The sequence below is a fragment of the Zingiber officinale genome, chromosome 7A, assembly GCF_018446385.1.
Source record: "Zingiber officinale cultivar Zhangliang chromosome 7A, Zo_v1.1, whole genome shotgun sequence".
Classification (NCBI taxonomy): Eukaryota; Viridiplantae; Streptophyta; class Magnoliopsida; order Zingiberales; family Zingiberaceae; genus Zingiber; species Zingiber officinale.
The window spans coordinates 108,572,449-108,592,928 of NC_055998.1; the positions used below are offsets into that span (position 1 = coordinate 108,572,449).

Sequence of the window (20,480 nt, forward strand, 5' to 3'; positions counted from 1 at the left end):
CAAAATTTTATACTGATAAGGAGAATTATGATTAAGGGGGAGAAATTGAAATTAATATTAAATGTTCATGTATGATTGCATTTATGCCCATTTTTTTATCATGCATTGAATATAATTTCTTGAAATTATTTGTACTATGTTAACTAACTTTAACTTAGTTTTTATACGATCAAAAAGGGGAGATTATTGGTGTTGGAAGCATAACATTAAATCCAAGGTTTTGATGTATGATTAAGGTTAAAGTTAGGTTTTTTTAGATCTAACAAGTTTGTGTTAAGTGTGCAAGAGCGGGTTACTTGACAAATGGTGAAGTCCTAATTGGGAACTACGAACTGGCTAAATCCTAATTAAACTAGGCAACTGAAGTCTTGATTGAGAATCATACATGAACTAAGTCTTAGTTGGGAACTAATCAAGAAAGTCCTAGTTAGGAATTAGGTGGATCAAGTCCAACTGGAGTCAGCTGGGACCTGATGTCTTGATAAACACAGTCCAAGTAAAGTCAGTTGGGAGCTAAAGTCTTGGCAAACAAGTTCAAGTAGAATTAGTTGAGTTGAAACTTAACAAATCACACACGATGGGTTACCTAGGAGCTGAACATTTAGCTAAGGTAAGTGCGAGTAACTTAATATTTTATATCGTACTCATTACATGTAAAAAATATAGGAAAGTAAATTTTGATGGTTCTAAGCAATCGACTGGTGATAACTCTCAATGAGTAGAGTCGAGACATATCAGGCGACCAAAGCTAAGGCCAGGGTGACCAGAGCGTACTTGCGATCGAAGATTCCTTCAGACAACTGATAGAAGATGAGATCCAACGATTCGAGCAACATGGTCAAGATTAAATTTGACAATGGTCCAGGCGATTAGAGGTTTTCCAATCAACATGAGACTGTAGGCAATGTTGTATATCGGATAATAGCTACAACCACGTCAGTAGCTTCTAAGCGACTGGAGAGGTTCCAGTTGACCGAAGCTTGCCACATTAGCAATCGAAGGAGTGCTATAAAAGAAGCCTTAAGGCAGAGGTTTCAGATCAACCTTTTTATCTTGCTTCTATTTTACTTGTGCTCCTTGTGCTCCGGTGCCTTCTGCACTGCCATGATGACACGCTGCAACCTTGAGCTTCAACTAGGATCGACAACTTCAGAGCGTATATTTTTTTTATATTCCTTTTGTTGTTGTATTATTGTTTGTTTTGTGCTTATTTTTAGATTTTTTATGTGAGGTTTCTTCATCTCTAGAGGCTTTTGGGGAAAGAGAAATTAGAAATAAGAATCATTTTTTTATTGTTGTGCATGGTAATTTTTGCTCTGTTTGATTGAATTGTTGAATAAGTCTTGCATGCTCTAATTGATTGAAACTAACTATTACATGCATGCTTTCTTTGATTGAAACCAAATCTTGCACACTCAATACCTAGCTAAGTTTTGCATGCCTACATTGTCTTACTTGTAAACTTGCTTTACTTGATCAAATTTGTGCTAAGTTATTTTCCATTATTTCCTCTATGTTACTTTGTTTTGTTTTAAAGTTTCTAATTATTGTTTATTAATTAGCTTGTAAATTTTATAACGTTATGCATCCCCTCTAGCATCGAGTTCGCTTCCACACATAATAGGGATGATCTTGGGCCTAGCCTTGGAGGATATTCCATCTTTAACACAAGATTTCCTAGGGTTTCATGTCTTTCTGTTATTTGGGATAACTCTTATAGTTGCTTAACTTAAAGTTATGCACATGCCCCCTTAATAGGCAAAATTGTCTACATTACTATGTGGACAAGTACTACCCTTTCATATATAATTGGATCAATTTTGCAAGGGGTTGAACGCTCCTAGTTGTCCATCTTCTGGATTTCAGCTATGGTGGTAACAAGGATCATCAGATTGTGTTGGGTGTTCCTCTAGGATTCCAAGAAATCATTAGTTACTTGATAGGAGCTTTGTTGCCTAAAAGATGAAGCTGCTTTGGCGTTTGAGACAAAAAAGTTGGAAGTATGCACTAATGTTGAAACTATGTGGAACATCCATTCCAAAAAGTATTTGTTAAGGTACTACTAGATTCACTTGATATATCTCAAGGAGCACAAAATTTAAGACTAGGAGCCAAGGAAAGGTGATTTTCCTTTGTGAAATAGATTGCTGGAATTTAGAACCTCCTTGCAAGTTTAAAGGCAGGACACCAAAGTGCAATGGTTAATTTGCTATCAAGCTAGTGCAATGGGGTAGTCCTTAGACCGGAAGGCCAAGTTCAACTAAGTTTTAAGTATATTTGATTACTATTTGCTTCCAAAGTACTCATTTATTTTATGGCATGGCATGCAGGGCGGGTTATTAACAAAAGATAGCTACTTAGGAAATTAATAACAGTGTGACTTGTGTTGCAATGAATTAAAATAGCTGGATCGCGTGTTCTTGGGTTGTAGGTATAACAACTACATATGGGAGTATATCTGTAAGTACCCTAGGGTAGTTTTGATGTGGTCAACTAAGTTCAGTTAGGTCCTGTTATGTTTGATCCTTGTGTCTAAGTATGAAGAAGTTTAGGAACACAAGAAATTGAGCGGAAGACACAACTAGCGAAAAGGATGACATGGGAAGGGAGTCGACGTGCTCGATGCATCCGAAGGACAAGATGCTGTAGAAAAGTACACCGACGGATGAGAAGGACGTGTGTGACAGTTAGAGGGACGAGAAGTCGGGGAGGAATGCTGCTCGAGGAGGAGGTCGAAGCATCACCCAAGCGAGCAGAGCGAAAAATATTTAACAAGGGAAGTTAATCATTTTCGGATGAGCAGTACGAAGGTGCTTTCAAAGACTTGGAAGACGTCTTCCATGAACAGTACGAAGGCGCCTTCAAAGTCTTGGAAGACGTCTTCCATGAACAGTACGAAAGCGCCTTTAAAGGCTTGAAGGCACCTTCGATGAGCAGTACCAGCCTCAAGTAACTGTTTGTTTCTATTGAGTTGTGGATAAAACTTTATCTACTTGAAGGCACATTCTACCCACGATAGGATTTTCCAGAAACTATAAAAAGACCCTGGAGCTAGAAAATATTCAACAACTTGAACAACAACTCTTGTGCTCTTTCCTAGTTTATTTCTTGATCTATCAACGTCTGTAAGAGACTTCTTTGCCTACAACGAAGGAGATCTTCTAGCGTCTTTCACTGTCTTGGATTAACAACCATCTAGGTTGTAACCAAGTTAATTTCTGACCTTTTTAAATCTTTCTTTGAAGTTGTTAAGTTCAGTTTTATTACTGTTATTGTATTTGTGCTACTAATCAAAGAATCAAGAAAGGGGTTTATTCTTTTTAGACAATTCACCCCCCTCTTGTCGGCCCCGTTGCTCCATCAATATCAAGTATTGGATGGACATCATTCAAGCTATATTTGTTGATAGTTCTAAAGCATGAAAAATATATAAATAAAAAAACTGTAAAACTCACAGTGATTTCCTATAGTAGATCTTGATTTTCATTTTTCGTACAAAACGAAAAACTCACAATGATACTTGAAGAAGAAGATCGGAAAAGATATCGAAGAATAACTTGCCATCGAAAGAATGATCACGAACAAATCAAAAAGCTCTTCAAAATTTCATGAGCTAAATCCCTCTCTAATGGATGTTCTCCTCTTACAGTCTTGTGCACATGGACGAACCTTGCACATAGATCTTTCACATATGGGACGAACCCGACATTGCACAAACCTCACACATAGCAAGCTCCCGCAAAACTCCCTCTATTTTTCTTCTTTGGCTTGGACACATATATATAAGAGGAAGATGACTCTTCCTCTCCCTCTATTAATAGAGAAATTAAATGAGCTAGAAGATGAAGGGGAAGGAGTGCCCTTTTATCTTCTTAACTCTTACATTTTTCACTCGCCCAAGTTAATTCATAAAAATCATCTATGTAGGGTTTAAGTTAGTCCTTCATTACTCAAAGGGGGAGTTTGCCCTCTAGGAAAGGGAGAGAATGAAGAAAATCCTCATTCATGCTTTGATATGAAGAAGAAATTGAGGCTATGGGATTAACCTAACTTAGAGGTATTGTCAAACAGCAAAAAGAAGGAGATTATTGGTGTAATATCCTCTGGGTCAGGTTGACTAAGCTTGAGTTGGCTCAAACTTGAATCTTGATGTTTAGGTTTCGATATTTGACAATATGTGGAGATTGCAGGTGTAATCGTCCGATTGGGAGATTGTTGGTGTAATTCCCCTCTGGTCAAGGTTTGACCAGTTTGATGTAAAGAAGAGACAAGTAGGTCAAGGTTGACTGGATACTTGATTGGAAAGTCCTAATTGGAGGTTAGGCAAAGACAAATCCTGGTGAGTGAAGCCAGGCAGTTGGAAAGTCCCGGTGAGTGAAGCTGGGCAGTGGGAAAATCATGGTCAGTGAAGTCAAGTGAAAATCCTAGTGAGTGAAGCTAGGTGAAAGTCCTAGTGAGTGAAGCCAGGTAGTTGAAAGTCCTGGTGAGTGAGGCCAGGCAGATGAAAGTCCTGGTGAGTGAAGTCAGACAGATGAAAATCCTAGTGAGTGAAGCTAGGTAAAAGTTCTGGTGAGTGAAGCCAGATAGATGGAAAATCCTAGTAAGTGAAACTAGGCAGATTGAAAGACCTGGTGAGTGAAGACAGACATGTGGAAATCTAGGTGAGTTAAGGTTGACCGGACACCTGGTGTTGGGAAGTCCAAGTAGGTCAAAGAGTGGTCGGATACTTGGCACAAGGAAATCCAGATAGGTCAAGGGTGACCGGACATCTGGTGGAAGGAAGTCCAAGTGGGTCATGGAGGATCGGACACTTGGCATGAGACGGTAAGTTTAAGTGGGTCAAGGTTGATCGGACACTTTGCACTAGGAGAAAAGTCCAAGTGGATCAAAGGATTGATCGGACACTTGGTGAAGAAGCCCTAGCAGGTCAAGGTTGAATGGATGCTAGGTATGAAGAGTTCCAACAAGTCATAGTTGATCGGATGTTGGATTTAGGAACCCTTGAGCTTGAGTTAAGTAAGTCAAGGGTGGTCAATCAATTAGCCGATCGATTGGACTGAAGCCCAATCAATTAGTCGATCGATTAGGAGAGTGTGTGCAATAAACAGTAGCCCAATTGATCAGTCGATCAATTGGGAGCCTGATCACGAGTACAGAAGCCTCCCCAATTGATCAATCGATCGATTGGGCACCGCCAATCGATCGGGCACCACCAATCGATCGGGCGATCGATTGGGGTTGCATTTCTCGTGCGGACACGAGAAAGCTGAATCGATCGATTCAAGCTTTTCCAGCAAGAGCACAAAGACACTCTGAAGTGATCGACCAATCTATTCAAGCCTCCCCAATCGATTGGCCAATCGATTGGGATATGACCATTGCACAGGTAGCGAGCGATGAATGATTGTGATTGCGTGAATGTGATGTGGCAATCGGGAGTAAGTCCAATCATTTGAGAGCCCTAGCAGCATCGAGTATAAAGCTGTGGCGAGCTTTCTTCTTCGGTGAGTTCTTCCACTCAAGCCTTCTTCAAGCACACGATCTTCTCCGACACTCTCCGCTAGTTCTTGGAAGCTCTTGGGGACAAGTGTTGTTGCACTTTCAAGGTTCAAGAGGCGATCTACGTCAACAAGGTCAAGCAGGAAGAGGTTTTTACTTTGCATTCTTGTATTTTCTTTTTGTATGCATTGTATCTTATTGTGTGAGTGTTGTATGAAGTTTCTCCACATCCAGTAATTACCGAGAAGGAGTGTTTTTTTTAGTGAAGAGTGTGTCGTGTGTGGATCCTTGGATTAGTCACTTCTTCTTGAGGTGGATACCAAGTAAATCCTTGTGTTAGGGTTGTAAGTGTTACTTCGAGTTCTATCCGCTACATATCATCATCACCGAAGCAAGCAAACGAAGCGCGACGAGCTATTCACCCCCTCTAGCTACAAATCAACCTTAACAATCTAGTCACAAAGACCATATAAGTCACATAGACTATATTGTAATAAAGTCACAAATACTAGAGGAAAATAGTATTTGTCACAAAGATCAAGTAAGAGCATCCAATCCATACTTTAGGAAAAATAGTTTGTGTGACAGCAAACACATTGAGCAATTATTACTAAAAGGATTGTTATGCCTTGCATAGCTGCTTTAAAGAACGAATCAGAAACATTCTCATAATGACACATAGCCTCTCTCTTGGAGGTACATATCCGTTATCCAGAAAGCATACAATCTCCCAGTGGCACACAACCATTATCTTGGAGATATTCATACCTTGCTATTTACCCAAATTAAATAATCTCCATTTACATCAATATGAACATCTCTAATCTCTTATAATGACTATTATGTTAAGAGCATGTTCCATATTCAATATTCACAATCATTTCTATACATAACAGAAATGGGTCAACCTGTGAATAACATCAAAAGATGCAAATCTATTTAATCTTCCTTTTTAGCTAGAATCTATTCATTTTAATCAGTCGCTTTTCTAGTTATGTTCCATAGACCGAATCATCCATAGTCAATAGGAAACATGGTAAAGTAACAGACACTTATTATAACTTCAAATAGACAGCTAAATAGTCATTGAGGGTAAAATTGAGATTAACTTATAATCTCAAGGGTCTCACATAGTAGTGAAGCAGAGATTCATTCTGCTACTACCGATATTGTCGCCATAACACATGTGGTATGAATTACATGCTACGATGTTATTCTCTTTACTAAAAAGAGTGCATGTTTTTCTTAAATTTTAACATCATACAGATTTCGATCTTGACATACCTAATATCTAATCTTGAATTTAACATATGAATTCCAATCTGGCCTTAAGTAGATTTAGTAAATGGCGCATATATTACTCTGATCATTACATAAATGATCTCATCTTGACATAATTATCAATGCAACCTTAACTTATAGGTATGTCTCTATTCACAGCTACATAAGCTGTCCCATAAGTAACAGTCTTACCTCTATTTATACGTAATAAATTGAGATGATTGCCCATGTGAGTAGACCAATCTCAACCTACCAACATACTCATCGAGACTTTAATCTAAAATGTAATAATATATACACTGAATGGATCATGACATTTTACAATATGTTACATTTTACGAAGTCACAAAGACTTCTCATATCTTTGAAATGACTCTTTAGTTAATGACTTAGTAAAATGATCATCAAGCATAGTATATGTCGAGATATACTCAAGAATTATCATTTTCTTGTCCACAATATCTCATACAAAATTATACTTAATTTCTATATGCTTGCTTTTGCTGTGATATTTAGAATCCTCAGCTTGATTTTCACAGTACACTGTAATAGGACTCCCACTATCTTCAGCAGTCTTCAAATGCTTCAGGAACCTTTTCAACTAGACAGATTGTTGTATAACTGATGCGCAAGCCACACAGCTTCCATTGTCGATAAGGCTACACAAGCCAAGCCACACAGCTTCCATTATCGACAAGGCTACATAATTCTACTTCTTAGTATTCCATGAGATGACGTCACCATTTAGCAAGAAGGTATAGCCAGATGTGGATTTTCTATCATCAAGGTCTCTTGCCCAATCTACATTTGTACAACTCTTCAGGCTTATCATAGATCCTTGGAAATAGATACAATAATCTGTTGTTCTTTTTTGAGATATTTTAATACCCTTTTCACCACTTTCCAGTGTCTCTATCCTGAGTTTAACTGGAAATGACTAACTAAGCTAACATCATAACTTATATTAGGATAAGTACATAACATAGCGCACATCAAACTACCAATAACACTAACATATGTTTTTTTTTCATTTCAACTATTTCTTCAGGAGTCTTGGGATACAATGTTGCAATTAAGTGTTGTAGCATCTTAGTGATATAAGTCTCTTGAGACAAACTCAAAAGCCTTTTTGATTGATCTTACATGATCTTCACTCCTAAGATGTACTTAGTTTCTCTTTAAAAATAATACCCTCCATTTGGGTATATCCTTTTATAACTAGTCGAGCTTTGCATCGATTAATCAATCCATTCGCTTTCCTCTTGATTTTGAGAATCAACTTATTCCCAATAGCCCTTCGGCCTAGAGGAAGATCAACTAAATCCCAAACTTGATTCTTTCTCATTGAATCCATTTCCTCATCCATTGCAACTTACCCCCTTTTTTTCTCTAACGAAGCATCTTAATGCCTCCTCTACCGTTCGAGGTTCATTACATCAACTAAGAGTGTTATTAATGCCTTATTCTCAATATCAAGCCATTTCTTCATAAGTTGGATTGTTGAGAAGTCAACTTATGCCTTGGCAAATCACTCCTACTGGGTTGACTAGACTTAGGCATCTCTTTTGACACCTCTCTTGTTGATATATCTCATCCCCTCGAAAATGAATACTTTTATCAACATTACCTCTGGTTGGGAACTCTATTCCGAGAAAAATTACATCTCTCGAATCTATTTCAGAGATGGTTCCATCTAGTTGCTCACATATGAAAATATAACCTTTGGAGGTCTCATGATATCTAATAAAGATATATTTCTTACCTCTATGTCCCAGGTCTCATACTTGTAAGATCTATCATGAACATAAGCAGCTGACCCCAAGGTCTCAGATTACTTAAATCCAATTTTCTGCATGTCTAACGTTCATATGGGGTAGATGAAACTGACTTTAAAGTTTATTAAGTATATATGCCACAACTAATAATGCATCTCAGTAAATTACTCTGCGTCATCATAGACCTAACCATATATAGAAGAGTTCTATTTACAGTGAAGTCCTTTTCTTCCATGTCTTATAGGTATCAAGATCTCGTCTATTCTATACAGAGAAACCATCTACAGGTTCTTCTATAACCTATTTTATTGCCTCAAGAACTTCTTGTTCCTCAAGAACATACTGTATCTTGAGGTGCCAGATTTTATAGTTATCCCCATATAATTTTTTTTATTGAGCTCAACTATGATGTTTTTAGTTGTCATGATCTAATATAAATAAACGCATTATTTAGTATTTAGTGTAATTCATATGCATGCAATTTATGATTGACTCAATGTTAATTTGAGTTGGTTTACAAAATCAAGTGATAACTACGTTTTCACTCATCATTTGTATGGTCCAATCAAATCAACATTAATCAATACTATTACATACATTCCAATAAATGAACTACTCATTTTTATATGAATTAATCATATGTATATATGAACTAATCATAATTAAAATGAACTAATCATTTTCCCATGAACTAATCATTGGTCATGCATCATAGAGAGTAATCATCATATGAATGAACATATCATTCACATAAACATGGTGCATATTATTAACATATAACATTCCTTTTCTTGTTTGTTAACGCATAACATAATATTTCATAAAGTAGTACTATTCATACATAACAACAATTTTTACTATATGATTTTATTAAACTTAATGAGCTAATACTATTCGTACATAACGATAGTAACAACACTCTAATAAGTTAGATAAGCTAACACCATTACCATTAGGACAAGCACTAGTGTAGTGGTCAACACTATTCCTTTCAACCTGGACTCATTTGGGGTAATCTCAGGTAGGATAGCTTCAGGATTCTCCATTGGATCTACATTCGTATCCTCTTGTGGATCCTCCTTAAACTCTTTGGGATCCTCTTGATCCACATGGTGAAGTAGCTCCATATGGTGAATTATTGATCGTGTGCCTTAAGAGGATATGCCAGCAATGAACGAATCAAAGCTCAAATTCTATAATCGTCCAGGATTGAAAATTCTTCCTACTCGAGTTTCCAGAATAATCGATCAAGCTGTCTAATATGTCCCTTGACACTGTAAATCTGGTCATACTCTATCTCCTGAATAACCTCCTTTTGCTTATTCTATCACACATAGCGACGAGTTATCATGTATATTATCTAAGACATCTGGAATTGAAATTAATAATGTTAGTACAAAATCAACAAAATATTAATAAAACTGGTTAATTTCAATTCATACAGATACATATAACCAATATACAGAATACATAAGCAAACAAGAAAAAATAAAATTTCTTTATTTGAGAAACTCCAGTAGATTGACACACTGGACCAATCGATTTGAAACAAGATCCTGATCATTAGCTTGGCTCATTGTCCTCATAGAACTAATATAATCGGACAAGGATGTACAATTGTTATTGTTTAAGCCCATTTAATCAAATCATGATCCATTTGATCAAATATGACCTATTAGAACATATCTGGCCCATTTGATAAAATCTGGTCTTTTAGAACAAATCTGGAAAGATCTAGCCTAACAATTGTAATTAAAACTACCCCAATTAATAATAAATCAATCTAGTTAAACCAACCAATGGTTTGAACCAGATCTAGGTATTATTAAATTTAACTGGTCTGGTTAAACTAACCAATGATTTGAACCAGATTGGGATCTGATTGGACTAAGTTGGTCTAATTCAATTTTCAATTAATTGAACTTTAATCCTTAATTAAATAGTGAACATATTTAATTTGAACCGATTAAACACATTAGCATGTTGGATAATGGGCAATTGTTTCATCCATTCATGCATCATCTATTGTTTACAATTTTTTTTAATTTAATCTTGGGAATGTGAGTACGTTTCACTTTCTCTAATTTTTTTTACTTGAATCGCTTACATGAATTGATTAAAAACGTTTGACGGAGGAAGAGTAATATATACTATTTTCTTCGTCGTTTTTATCGATTACAAATGGATTTTAATCGATTACTTAGATCAATTAAAAATCTATTTGAATCGATTACATAGATTTACTGTGCTTCGCCAATTTAATCGATTACACAGATTTTGAATCGATTAAGATCTGTTTAAATGAATTAGTTTAATCGATTAAACTTCCTCTTCTCTTCTCTGCCGGGATCGTGACACTCACTTCTTTTGCCGCGACGAACATGACTGCCATGACTGTCGATCGTCGACCTCCTGACGTGGTCGCCGACACTCTCCGGCCTCGGAAGCTGATAGCCAGCAATCCTCTCGGGGCTCAACAACTGTGGCAGATCGCGACCCAGTATCGATCTTGCCTAGCAACGATGGAAGAGACATTTTTTTCGACGAAGAAACAAGTTTCATGCTTAGACATCGCTCTGATACTATTGTTGATAGTTTTAAAGCATGAAAAATATATAAATACAAAAACTGTAAAACTCACAGTGATCTCCTGTTGTAGATCTTGATCTTCATTTTTCGTACAAAACGAAAAACTCACAGTGATACTTGAAGAAGAAGATCAGAAAAGATATCAAATAATAACTTGCTGTCACGCCCCAGAGGAGTCCCTGTCCGAGAAAATTTCGGCAGCATCTCCCCTGTACGGTGGACAATCTGAAACTTTTCTACATCTCACAAATACCTCAGCCACAGGCGGCTGGAATAATAACAACAAAATAAAAAATCACCACGCAGTTATATATAATCAAACAAAGTAGTAATACTCTGACTCAAAAACCACCCTACTCAACTACACTCGTAAAGCTCAAAACCGACGAAACTCACCTCTTCTGCCGTCTAGGCAGGCATGTAGTAAAAACATATTGAATAGAACATCCATCAACATCAAAAGAAAAACATACGATGTCCAAGTATCCAAATAACCAAGTACACACATAAGCAAATAAAAATCAAACCAAATAGTAAATAAACCCTCGAGGTCTGCAGGGATCTAGCACTACGTGCAATGAGGACTAGCGACTGGAACTCCCTCCGGACAGCATCAACCTGAAAATAACAACAATGGAGGCGGGGTGAGTCCAACACTCAGCAGGTACAATTGATATGCAAAGTAAAGAAATAACACCTAGCACTAATCATGCGTACAGTCTCCTGATAAAAATAAAGGTAAATACAAACCGAAGAAGACAGGAGAGAATCTGTACTAACCAGGACCCGATATAAGGACAAACGGTCCGAAAGGTATAGAAGACCTGTATGCATGTCAAACATAGGTATCCAAACAATATGCAGCATATAAATGCAACAATCACAATCACAAACAATAAATGCATCATGCATCCCTAACGCCAGTCAGCCAACTCACAACATAAGTGGGACCAAGTGGGTAGGTCTGTGACGACCGTGCACTCAGCAACACTACTCCTGATGAGTGATCGAGTGGACGGGATGCTGTCGGAGTACATACGTACTCCTACCCCAAATCATAAATGGGGGAGCGCAATGCTCTCATCTCCCGGTATACTATGACGGGGAGGGATCTCTAACGTGCTACACGCTGCGTCACACTACCCCTGAGTGGATCAACAGAGCACCGGAAGAGTCAAACTGACGTGCTACTACGCTGTGTCACGCTACCCATGAGCGTCACAACGGAGTACCGAACAGTGATGAAAACTGGCAAAGTGCTCAACAATAATGGAGCAATCTATCGCACAGCATGCGATCATGCAAATGGTGCATGTCACTAAGCATGGTAATATACTAAACCAACCTCTGGACATATAACAATGGGCACCATAGTGAATAAATCATATCAAGATATACTGATCAAATAAGGTATCAAACCTAGGTCCTGACATGGTAAAACATGGTTATATCACTACCCATGAGCATGATAGATCGGTACAAGATCAATACGAAATGAAATCAAACAATCAATCAAACAGGTAACATGTGTTGGGCAGTGATTAACCGAAACAAATAGGAAACACAATTAATGCAACATATTATTTCATTACTAAGCATATCAAAGACAATAAGTCAAAAGTACTCGCCTCCGAAAATAGAAAGGTCCAATCTAGCAAATCCAAGTCGAGACGCCCGTCTCGAATCAGAGTCCTGCGTCAAAACAGTATATATATTTTATTTAGCTAAATCCAAATGAAATAGCTAAATAAAATTCCCAAAACTGAATTAGGACAAAACCCTAATCACCACAATCCAACTTATCTAATTAAACCTTCAATCAAACCTGCACATGATCATCCATCTAAAATAATCAAATCCAATCATGATCTACATAAAGGATTAATTATCTAATTCAATTTAAACATAACCCTAATTCAATGCTACACATGATCATGTAATCAAAAACCTACATATGATCATGAATTCAAAATGATACTATGATCCACAACCAAGATCAAATACCTACACATAAGCCTAATTCAACTTAACCAATTGGTATCAAACTTACTACACATTAGGTATCAATCACCCTACACATACCTCAATCTCCAATCCTCTGTTCTTGATCCAAAGCCATTGATGATGCTGATTTGAAGGCTGTTGGCAATTAGAAACACCCCTCAAAGCACAAAAACCCCACCAAATCCGTGACCTAGAGTGGCAACAAGGAGAGGGTCGGCTGTAGGCAGTGGCTACTGATCACCGTGATAAGGCCGAGAGCAAGGGTGTCCGGCGGTGGCTTGTCGGACCAGAGGAGAAGAGAGGGAGTCTCGGTGGCTGGCAGTGCTGCAAATCTAGGGCACAGCGAACTTCTGCGTCGGCAGTGCTCGGGCCCGAGGGCAGAGGAAAGGAGAAGAGAAGAAGGTGGTCGGGCGGCGCCGGGTGGCTAGGGCACCGAGTGGTCCACGGTGGCGCCGGCACTGGGGCACAGACGCGGTTGCGGTGTGTCGGCAGTGGCGTCGATGTGCTCGGCTAGGGCACCGCAAGAGGTAGTGAGAAGAAGAAACTAGAAGGAGATGAAGAAGAAGTGGGTGGCCGGCGAGGAAGAAACCTCCGGACCTGCGGTTAGGGCAAGGAGAGGCACGGCGACGTCGGGGAGAAAAGGAAGAAGAGGCTCGGGTTCGTGCGGCAAAAGCAAAGGAAAAGAAATAAAGAAATAAAAAGGAAAAAATGATATATATATCAATATAATCTTTTCCTCGCTTAAATCGGGTAGCCTAAACAGACTTTTCCGGACCCCGTTTTTATCCCCGTTAACTCGTCCATACGAGCTCCGAAAAATTCCCGAAAAATGTCCAAAAATTCCGGAAAATTCCTTTATTAATAATCGTCATTTTTCTGGTATTTTACACTTGCTGTCAGAAGAACGATCACAAACAAATTAGAAAGCTCTTCAAAATTCCACGAGCCAAATCCTTCTCTAATGGATGTTCTCCTCTTACAATCTTGTGCACATGGACGAACCTTACATAGAGACCTTTCACATATGGGATGAACTCGACATTGCACAAACCTCGCACACAACAAGTTCCAACAAAACTCCCCATGTTTTTTTTCTGTGGCTTGGACACATATATATATAAGAGGAAGATGAATTAAATGAGCTAGAAGATGAAGGGGAAGGGATGCCATTTCATCTTCTTAACTCCAACAATATTAACACTAAAGAGTACCAACAAATACATGCATAAAAAGGAAAAGTACAATAAAAAAGAAAAGGAAAAGTAAAAGCAAAAGGAAAAGAAACCTGGTGTCAAATCCGAACAAGGAATATATCCCTAACTTGCACCATGTATCAATTATAGAAGGTTCACAACCAAACAGTTCTTTAAGCGACTTCTGTTTTGAAGCCCTATGTTATTTATAAGAAAAAATTTAGGTGTATAAGATTTTGTTTGTTACATACCTTGATGTTTTGGTCTTGTTTGAGCATGGATAATTGGTAGTCATATAGGGTGATTAAATTTAGTTGTCTTGTGTGAATGATAGATAGTTCACTTAGTTTTATTTTGGAAGGATGAAAATGTGATTGACTTTAATCGAATGTGTATATTTTACAGTTTTACATATATTTATATTTTCAGACAAAAAAAATAAAGACATGTTAATTAGATTTTCATATATGTATGAGCAATAACAAAGAGATCGAATATTTGAAACTTGGATAGTTTGGATCCTTATGGATTTTGGAGGAAGCTGAAATGTGCACCTAAACTACTCTAAATTAACAAACAAGTATTTTTATGCGTTTCCTAGACACAATGGAGTCGTTATATACATTTCTTTTTCAATTTCAGCTAGTTTAGGTCCATGTAGTAGTTTTGAGTAAAATTGCTATATGAGTATAAATTGTTCTCACAAACATTCAATAACTTATGTTTTCTAAATCCTTTGAAGTCATTATGTCTTTTTCAATTTAGAGCAATTTAAGACTATGCAACAGTTTTATCTAAAACTATTTTAAATTCATAAATAAGCACTCCTATATGTTATTGGACCATCTGAAGTTACTATATGAATCTATTCTCCAATTTTAGAAGAATTTAACAACAAGTCGTAATTTTGTTCAAAATTACTCTGATCTTAAACTGCTCTAAATTGAAAAAGGAGCACTCTTCTATTTTTTAAACCATGTAAAGTTATTATATGTCTTTTATAACGATTTAGTAGTTTTGTTCAAAACGACTACATTGCTCTGTATTCATAAAAACACTCTTAAAATGAAATGTTATATGGTCATGAAAAAAAAAAAGTTAAAAGAATTCCACTAATTTTTCTAAATCATAAAAGACGTTTCATTTTAATTTTTATATCAAAATGGCACTGTACTCTATGTTAAATGATGTAATTATCCTCTAATACTGTTCTTATTATTATCAAACATATAACTCCCGTCTAAATCTTGAACCGATCGGGTGCATTATAGTAGCTATAAAACTCTAACTATTACAGCTACAATAGTTATGTCAGCTACGAAATTGTAGTAGTTATAACTACAACAATTGTAGTTGTTACAATTTTGTAGCTGCTATAACATGAACAATTACTTTAATAAAGAAGATTAAAATTCTTCAGAGCCTTTGAAAAGACTTTAAACAACGTTTTGAGCCTAAGGCTGAGCTGCTATAGGTTACATCCCATAACAAATGTAGATCTGAACGAGCAGCGCCCTGTGGTTCAATCTAAGTCAAAAGTTATAATATCTCAAAATTTATCTAATATTCATGTTATAGCATATATGAAACCGTAGTTACTATAATTATATGACAATTTAGTTGCAATAGCTATGAAATTGTAACTGCTACAACTATAATAGTTGTAGCAGCTATAGGTTCATAGCTGCTACAATGCGCTCTTAGTTCAGAATTTAAGTAGGAAATAGAGAGAAAGATAATAATAAGACTATTGTAGTAGAGGATAGTCGAATAATTGTACATGGGGTGGGACATCCCTTTTGATAAAAAATTAGAGTGGGGTGTCATCTTGATGATTCTAAAAATAAAGAGCACCCTTTGATTTTTTGTTCAAAATAATTTCCCAAAGGACGCACCCATAGTTTGAGATTGCCCAAAAGGTGCCCTAAGTTTTAAAAATGCCCAAAAGGTGCACCTCTTTTCCATTTTACCCCTCTGTCAAAGTTGGCTTTTATTGAAAATACAATTAAAGTCCCAAATTAGAAATACATGAAAAATATCATGGGTTTGTAAGATAAAAATTTCTCCATTGATATGAGACCTTTTGGGTAGAACCCAAGAGTAAATCCATGAGAGCTTAGGCTCAAAGTGGACAATATCATACTATTGTGGAGATATCTAAAATCTTTTGGTCTTACAATTGGTATCAGAGCGAGATCGCTCTTCACCGGACTAACTACCGGAAGAAGCACGAGCTAGAGCCATGATTCAGATTGAACCATGTGGCTGGAACCTTGAACGAAGTAGGGGAGACCCTGAGCAAGTAAGTGACCTGATGTTTGAGGGGATACTCTGAGTATGTTAAGAGTGATTCAATACTTGAGGGAAGGCTCTGAGCAGGTCAAAAGTGATTCAATACTTGAGAGGAGACCCTGAGTAAGTCAAGAGTGACCCGATATTCGAGGGGAGACCTTGAGCAGGTCAAGAGTGACCCGATAACTTGAAGGGAGCCCCAAATCATGAGAATAATGATGGTTTTTTATTTGAGGGAAGGATTATTGAGAAAACAATCAAAGTCCTATATTGGAAATACATGGAAAAGATTATGGGTTTATAAGATGAAGATATCTCCATTGGTATGAGATATTTTGGATAGAGCCCAAGAGCAAATCCATGAGCGCTTAGGTCGAAAGTGGACAATGTCATACTATTGTGGAGATATATCTTTTGGTCTTAGAACTTTTTCTTCTCTTTTCTCTTTTGCATGCAACAACTTTTCTCTATTCTTTTTCTTTTTAAATTAAATTAAACTTTTTTCTCTCCTTTGTATGCATGTAACAACAATTGTTGTGTTGATTTTTAAAAATTAGCACCACAATTTAATTACACTATCACCGTTGTGGTGATGGTTTCTAAAAACCAACACCACGACAATGCTAATGTATTAAGTTATGGTGTTGGTTTTTTTAAAATAGTAAAATAACATATTTGGACTTCGGAGCACTATGAAAATTCATACGAATTAGAAATTGATGTAATCAAAATTCTCTAGATCTATCAACGAGTTTTGATTGAAACTTATCGATGGACCTAGGGGATTTAAATTTTTTGAAAAGTTGACATGTAATGGAAGAGAATAGTATAGTGAAGGTATTTGTGGTGTCTATGACTAGTTAGACATTCCTATGATAAGTTATGTATATGTGTTAATTGCCTTAAAGTTATAAACTTTGAAAATCTTCTGAGCATTGATGTTAATGACTTCAAGATGATATTTTTGGGTACACGTAGACTTCAGGGCACTTCAGAAACCTATAACACTTGAAATAAGTTCGATCAAAGTTTTTTAAGTTCATCAATGAGTTTTGGCCGAAATCCATTGATGAACCTATGAGATTGATTTATAAAAAATTGACATGTAATAGAAAAAGGTAGTGCTAGTGAAGATATGCATGATGTCCATGCCTGATTCTGATATTCCTATGATAAGTTATGTGTATGTATGTGTTAATTACCTATTTCTAGAGGTTATAACTTTTGATTCAGGTATCAGAACGAGATGTAATTTTTTTAATTGAAGCTTATTCAAAGATCTACATTTATTATCAGATGAAGTCCATAACACCCAATTTCAAGTTCAAAAAATATCATTTAAAGTTTTTTTTTCATCAATGAGTTTCGGTTAAAATCCATAGATGCACTGAGAGAGCTTCGATCAAACTCATTCCAAATGCTATAAGTTTCTTAAGTGCCCTAAAGATTACATGTGTCTAGAAATATCAGCTTGAAGTCATTAACAACAATGATCAGAAGGTTTTTAAAATTTATGACTTTAAGCAATTGATATATATACATAACTTATTGTGAAGATGTTAGAACTAGATATGAAAATCCTAAATATCTTCACTGCACTATCCTCTTCCACTGCATGTCAATTTTTCAAAAATCCAAATCTCATAAGTTCATAAAAAATAAAATTTGATCAAAATTTATTGTGGCCCTAGAGAAATATGATTGAGACGAATTCCAACTCTTATGGATTTCTATAGTGCTTCAGAGTCTAAATATATCATTTTTTACTATTTTTTAAAAAATAATACCACAGTTTAACACACAAACACTGTTCTGATGCTTGTGCAATTAAACTATATTACTAATTTTTAAAAATCAACATCATAGTAGTTATTGTATACATGCAAAGGAAAGAGAACATTTTGATTTTAATTAAGAGAATAAAAGAAAAAAGTTATTGCATGTAAAAATAGAGAAAAGAAAAGAAAAAGGACGGGTAAAATAGAAAAGATGGGTACCTTTTAGGCATTTTCAAAAGTTAGGGTGCCTTAGGGTAATCCCAACCTTTGAGTGCTTCATTTGTGAAATTGCAAAAAAAAAAAAAAAAAAAAAAGTGAGGAATAAAATTGACCTTTTATAGATTTTTAGGTAGAAAAGTATATTTGAATGTATATGAAAATGGATTAAAATTAGGAATACTTGAACATAATATAAATCGAAAAATAGAGAAATTTATCCACGACAGGTAAACTAAATATGATTGTTACGATTGTAAATAAATTACATCTTCATGAATAAGTTTAGTATTCAAATTCATAAAATTTATTTATATAAGAAACATATAAAATAAACAAGTTTAAATATTAATAAATTTGATTTATTAAGATATGAATAAAATGTATGAATAATTTATAAATAAACTTATTAATCACTTATATAAATTTATTTTTAAATTTTTATTAAATATATAAAAGCTATAGTTATTTATAAATTTTAAATTATTCCTACTATTCTAAAAATAAGAAAAATGAAAGCTCGAGCTCGAACCCATTCCTAAAAAAGAATGCCTTTAAATTTTTAATTTTTTCCCAGCTACCCGTCCAACACACGCGACACGATCCCTGACCTCCCCCCACCAAACCCTCCCAACGTCCTCTACTCCTCTCCCTCTCCCTCCCTCCTCGCTCCTCCCTCGATCCCTGACCACGTGAGATCGCAAGATTCCTTCGCGTTGCCGCCTCTTCATTGAGCTAAATTCGCAGCCGAAGCCTCGCCGCCACAGCCCTGACCTCATCTCCGCATCTCCGATCTCCCACGTCGCTATCCAATCGCCTCTCCACTCTTTCCCTCAATTCCTAACCTCATGTGAGACGAGAGCAGACTTAATCTAAGATTCATCTGTATTCTTGTTGGACCGTTCTAATATTTTTCGAGGCCAGTTTATTTTTCAGATTTGGCAGAATATTAGTTGGTCGGAAGGCTTATCTGCCACTCTAGGAAGGTATGAGTTGATGATGATGATTCAATACATAAACAATATATAATTTGCAGTATAAAATCAAGTTCCCAAACTTATTCTTATGGTCATATACTCATTTTTGGATGTCAATGCTTCATGCACTTGAGCTTGCTGTATTTTAACTAACTAGCAAATTTTACCTGCACTTCCATTGGGCTCATGTTAAATTTCCTTTTATTTCCCAATTCATACTTAATTGAATCTGCAGTGTAACTCCTGATTTTGATCAATTCAAGATGGCTGCACTAGAATAGATTGCAATCTCTTATGATTGTTAGGCTTACAATTAGGTTTTAAGGAATTACTACACCACAGAGCAGTAAATTTTGCATTCTAACATGGGTATGAAAAACCAAATCCTCAAAATGCCGGAGCGGGTGTTCCAATAGTTCAAGTGAAAATAGGTTTTTTGATTGCCTTAGGCTGAGAAGAGACTTTCTTCTTAGAATGACCGCTAAAGGTGCCTATCGAGTTCAAGCTGAGATGAACTAATTTAAAAATGAATATATTTGAATGAATGTGCCTTCCATATGTTTGTATGCCACTTGTTGATTAATACATCTGATTATTTACTTTCATCTTTGTTTTCTGAGTTGCTGATTCATAATAGCAATGGGATTGCCATCTACGATGGATGCTAATGAAGGCATCCAGTTATGCGTTTTTGACTCGAGAAGGGGACAACATGAAGGGCAAGAGCTAGATAAAATATTGTTCTTTTATCCTCCAGATTGCCCTTATTCTGTGCAGTTATCTGTCATAGGGCTTTCAGGTGGAATGATTACGTTCACAAGGTTTGTCTCTTATTGTGCATCAGGAATATGGATTTCAATTCATTTCCCTAATTTT

At 36.3% G+C, this 20,480-nt stretch overlaps 1 protein-coding gene across 2 annotated transcripts in view; it reads left to right on the forward strand.

Moving 5' to 3' along the window:
* Window positions 1-19,196: 19,196 nt before the first annotated feature.
* Window positions 19,197-20,480, forward strand: part of LOC122001973 (vacuolar fusion protein CCZ1 homolog) — a 32,544-nt gene continuing 31,260 nt past the window's right edge. For both annotated transcript variants that reach the window (XM_042556966.1, XM_042556967.1), the window contains exons 1-3: window positions 19,197-19,477; window positions 19,552-19,613; window positions 20,242-20,425. In XM_042556966.1, coding sequence (XP_042412900.1) covers window positions 20,244-20,425 — 182 coding nt within the window. In that variant the 5' untranslated portion in view covers window positions 19,197-19,477; window positions 19,552-19,613; window positions 20,242-20,243. The remainder of the gene's footprint in view (window positions 19,478-19,551; window positions 19,614-20,241; window positions 20,426-20,480) is intronic.